The sequence below is a fragment of the Misgurnus anguillicaudatus genome, chromosome 7 (assembly GCF_027580225.2).
Source record: "Misgurnus anguillicaudatus chromosome 7, ASM2758022v2, whole genome shotgun sequence".
Taxonomy (NCBI): Eukaryota; Metazoa; Chordata; class Actinopteri; order Cypriniformes; family Cobitidae; genus Misgurnus; species Misgurnus anguillicaudatus.
In genome coordinates, this window is record NC_073343.2 from 18,565,132 (window position 1) to 18,570,206 (window position 5,075).

Below are 5,075 nucleotides of genomic sequence, written 5' to 3' on the forward strand. Positions count from 1 at the left end.
ATGCTTTGTGTCCTTGTCCTGTTGCATCGTCCATCCTGTGTTAAGCTTCAGTTGGTGGACAGATGGTCTTAAATTTTCCGGCAAAATGTCTTGATAAACTTTGGAATTCATTTTTCCATTGATGACAGTAATCCGTCCAGGTCCTGAGGCAGCAAAGCAGCCCCAAACCATGATGGCCCCTCCACCATATTTCACAGTTGGGATGAGGTTTTGATGGTGGTGTGCTGTGCCTTTTGTTCTCACACATAGCGTTGTGTGTTCTTTCCAAACAACTTAATTTTGGTTTCATCTGTCCACAGAATGTTTTGCCAGTAGTGCTGTGGAACATCCAGGTGCTCTTTTGCAAACTTCAAACGTGCTGCAATGTTTTTTTTTTGGACAGCAGTGGCTTCCTCCGTGGTGTCCTCCCATGAAGTCCATTCTTGTTTAATGTTTTCCTTATTGTAGATTTGTCAACAAAAATGTTAGCATGTGCCAGAGATTTCTGTAAGTCTTTAGCTGATACTCTAGGATTCTTCTTCACCTCATTGAGCATTCTGCGCTGTGCTCTTGCAGTCATCTTTACAGGACGACCACGCCTAGGGATTGTAGACAATCTGTCTTACTGTGGACACATGGACATCAAGGCTTTTAGATATACTTTTGTAGCCCTTTCCAGCTTTATGTAACAATTCTTGATTGTAGGTCTTCTGAGAGCTCTTTTGTGCGAGGCATGGTTCACATCAGACAATGCTTCTTCAGAACAGCAAACTCAAAACTGGTGTGCCTTTTTTATTGGACAGGGCAGCTTTAATCAACACATCCAATCTCATCACATTGATTGGACCCCAGGTTGGCTGACTCCTGGCTCCAATTAGCTCTTGGAAAAGTCATTAGCCTAGGGTTTCACATATTTTTTCCACCCTGCACTATGAATGTTTACATGTTGTGTTCAATAAAAACATGAAACTGTATAATGTTTGTGCGGTATTAGTTTAAGCAGACTGGATTTCTCTATTGTTGTGACTTAGATGAAGATCAGAACACATTTTATGATCAATTTATGAAGGAATCAAAGTAAGCCCAAAGGGTTCACATAATTTTTCTTTCAACTGTACAGTAAATCTGTTGGGTAGATTTAAAAAAAACTTTTAAAAATAGATGCATTTGATAAACCAAAGCATTTATTTACTTAGGCTACAGGTTAAGCAGCTCTGTACGCCTTCTAACGTCTCATAATCAGTCCTCATTTATGTCCAAGAGACTCAATAATATTTTTTTTACATTTCAATCCTTTAATCTTTTATATTTAAAAGCGTTTTTGTGCTGATTTCTACGAGGTTCACAAGTTCCAGTAAATGTCTTGCTAAAAAAGGTAAATTTATTTGTGGTTGAGGCAGGTGTGATCACAAGTTTTTGACACATAATTTATTGGCATCAGTCATTGTGTAAACTAGCAGCACATAGATACACAGCATTACTTTCCTTCTTAACCTCTACCATCAGGGTCCATTTCTTTTCTGTACCCGACACTGTAAAGCCACTCTCAAAATCCTTTTCAGTAGTGCCCGAGTTAACAATATGGCTTCCAATAAGTACTGGCCATTCACCATGTTTTTGCCTGTACCAGTATTTGTAGTCATAGTTTGTGTCATTCTGATAACAGTGCATTTCCACTGAAGAACCTGGAACATCAGAGATGAACTTCGGCCACTGAGTGATCAGCACACCATCACTGAAATCTGTAGTACGATGATAAATTAATAAAATCAGGTTATATCATCCACAATGCATGTCAGCTACAGTATTTCAAACTATGAGTATCAATATTCTTCATTTAATGGTATTACCTGTAAGAAGAAGCCAGGTGAATAAAAAGGATAAAGACGCCATTAGTTACGATGTGAACTGTTCTCAGACGCTCAGTACATTACATTTAAGAAACTAGCAGTTCTTTCTTAAGTCACACCCCTTTGGCGCATAATCACTGGTTAAAATGACTCCATAGTGAAACCTATTAAAACGCCTTGCTATCTACTTTCTACATAGGCAGCATGCAGTATAATGGATCCTTGTAAGTTACAACTTACATTCAAAGACTGCTTCTTGTGGCATGCGCTAAAACATAAGATAGACATTGCCATGCTAAGTTAATATGCTCAAGTTTTTCACTAAACTACTTATGTAACAGTCTTATTTGTAAAGAAAAACTTGTAAAAGAAGCTATGTACCTTAATATTATGTCTAGATAGGAAGCTCACTAGGTTTAAGAAAGAGAGGAACATATATCTGGAGACTTTATGCTCTAATAATCATGATGATAATGATGATATGACGTTTAAGGATCTTTTCTTAATGTGGAAATTAAGACATGCATTAAGTCTTTTAATAGATTAGTAACCCAGGTGTCATTTTAACAATGAATACCACAAATGATGGGTAAAATATGTGTGTTTTTGTATCTGGGATTTGTTCTTTGGTTTTTAGTCAGGCGAGTAATAAAGATTGCAGCACTGTGCATACTGACAGCGCAGTAATAAATAGCAGAGTTTGACAGGTTGAGATTAGAAATTTTTAGAGCTGCATTCAGTGTGTCCTGTCTCTTTAATTCAAACCCATTTGTAAATCCAGTCTCATAGCTGGGTTCACTCGTTGCACCATAGCTGAAGACGATTAGGTCCATCACTGTCTTCTTCTGCTGATACCATAACATATATGGCATGCCAGTGTCATCATACTGACACTTTATCTCTATTGTGTCCATTACTTTAGCAAATAACTGCACATTCTGCTGAACATTCACACATCTTACTTCCCCTGTGACAGAAAAAGAAGACTTTTGAGAGACATTTCACCTAAAAAAAATGATGTTAACAAAATCAATTTGTCAAGTAACTGCCTTAAAGAACTTAATACCTATATGCAAAAAGAAAAATATGTACAGTCCATATGCAGCTCTAAACATCTTTTCTAATTCAAGGCTTAAAAGACATTCACTTGTCACACTCACACAGTCAGAAAATGAGATGAAAGGGAGGTTAAGAGTAGTCTCAGTCTCAGACAGCACGCCCAGGACCGCCCACAGTCTGTTTTCATGGCTAATGCATAATCTATCTATCCATCCATCCATCCATCCATCCATCCATCTATCTACACAGAAAATATTAAGAGACCACTACAGTTTTGCCTTTAATCATAATTTCTACATGTACTGTATGTAACCATTCCAGCATCTTTTGAATTCAAACAGACATCCTCATCATCATTCAAGTCACCCAACAGCAAAATAAATTCAGTGTTATTCCATGAAATATTAATTTTTAAATGGTTTGTTAACTACATGTAAAACATGCGTTGTGTTATTTAAAACCTTGTTTTCTTTGCAGTTTTAAAATCTAAATACATTGCATACATACATTAAATACATACATATTTTTATTAGTTTGTCTGGTTGCAGTTTTCTGCAAATAAATGCAAAAACATGATAGAATCAAACAAAAATTATAATTTTACTCAAACACATACAGTATCTACTGCAGTAAATTAGGAAAAGAAAAGAATATATATAATTTGATTGATGGGGGGTGGGGGGAATTATCCCCACCTCTGGTCTTTGATTGATCCCCCCATAATTAATGGTCATCAAAAGGCCATATAATTGGCATAAAATAAAGATATTTTAATATAAGTACAAATGCTGCCACGCAATAGTGCAAACAACAGTAAAATCAGGAATGGAGTATGCTCCTGTGACAATAGGTGACAGTGGTGTGAAAAAGTGTTGGTCCCTTCCTGATTTTTCATGTTTTTCACACTTTAATGTTTCAGATCAGTTGAAACACATTTTTATATTAATCAAAGATTTATTATGAAGGGAATTCACCCATTCAGAGGTGGACTTGCTGGTGTGTTTTGGATCATTGTCCTCTGAAAACACTTCAGCTTGAGGTCACAAACAGATGGCTGGATATTGTCCTTCAGGATTTTTTGGTAGGCAGCAGAATTCATGGTTTCCATATTTTACTTTTGGTATGATGGTTCTTTTTCTAAAATGCTGCGTTACTTTTACGACAGACGTCATGGGGCACACACCTTCCAAAAAGTTCAACTTTTGTCTCGTCAGTCCACAGAGTATTTTCCCAAAAGTCTTGGGGATCATCAAGATTCATTATATTTTTTTCTTGCGACTCCATATATCATCTTAATGTGTTGTTTTTCAATTGTTCTTTAATCATTTTAAACGTATCATAATGTGTTCCGTGCATGAGGAATCCTTGAATTAAAATATGTATAGTTAATGCACTTGACAAAACATATTGTACATTTTGATATAATATAAAAACTCTGCTATATTTTCTTTGTCAGTTGAGGAAAACAGCTGTTTCTTTTAACAGCCTAATAAATCAGCCAACTGTTGGGTAATCTTTGTATATTTCCTGTGAGAATTAGTGCTTTTTGTTTTAAGTAAGCAAAGCAATGAAAACTGCAGCACTGTGCATACTGACAGCACAGTAATAGACAGCAGAGTATGACAGATTGATATTAGAGATTTTCAAAGCTCCATTCATTACGTTTTCTTTTGTCATGCTGAAGTGATTTTTGAAGTGATCATTGTCGTATGTGGGTTGTCCTGTTGCACCATAGATGTACACAATTAGTTCCATGGCTGTATTCTTCTGCTGGTACCATAACATATTAAGCATGTCACTGTCTTTATGACTACACTTTATCTCTGCTGCTTGATTCTCTGTTACAAATAAATGCAACATCTGGTCAACATCCACATTTTTTGCATTCACTGTGAAAGAAAGCCAAGAGTTTGAGATGTTACACTTCAGAAAGAATAACAAACAAAAACACTCATCATAAAGGTAAACCTCCAAATATTTACCACCAAACTTCATACCCGTATACAATAAGACAAATGCACACAATCCAAATGCAGCTTTGAACATCCTTCTAGAGGTAGAAAGATTCTAGTCTTTCCATGCACACAGCAAAAAAATATTTGACAAGAGAGAGTTCTTGATAGAGACAACGATATTGACTAATCCTGTACAATTTAAATAAACAGTCACATCTCCCCCTGCTGACTG

At 36.2% G+C, this 5,075-nt stretch overlaps 1 gene segment (V, D, J or C); it reads right to left on the bottom strand.

Annotated features, from left to right (window-relative positions):
• Positions 1–1,416: 1,416 nt before the first annotated feature.
• On the bottom strand, positions 1,417–1,872 carry LOC129416947 (T cell receptor alpha variable 13-1-like). The segment is given in 2 exon segments: positions 1,417–1,721; positions 1,830–1,872. Coding segments are annotated over 2 exon segments (348 nt in total).
• Between the last annotated feature and the right edge of the window lie 3,203 nt (positions 1,873–5,075).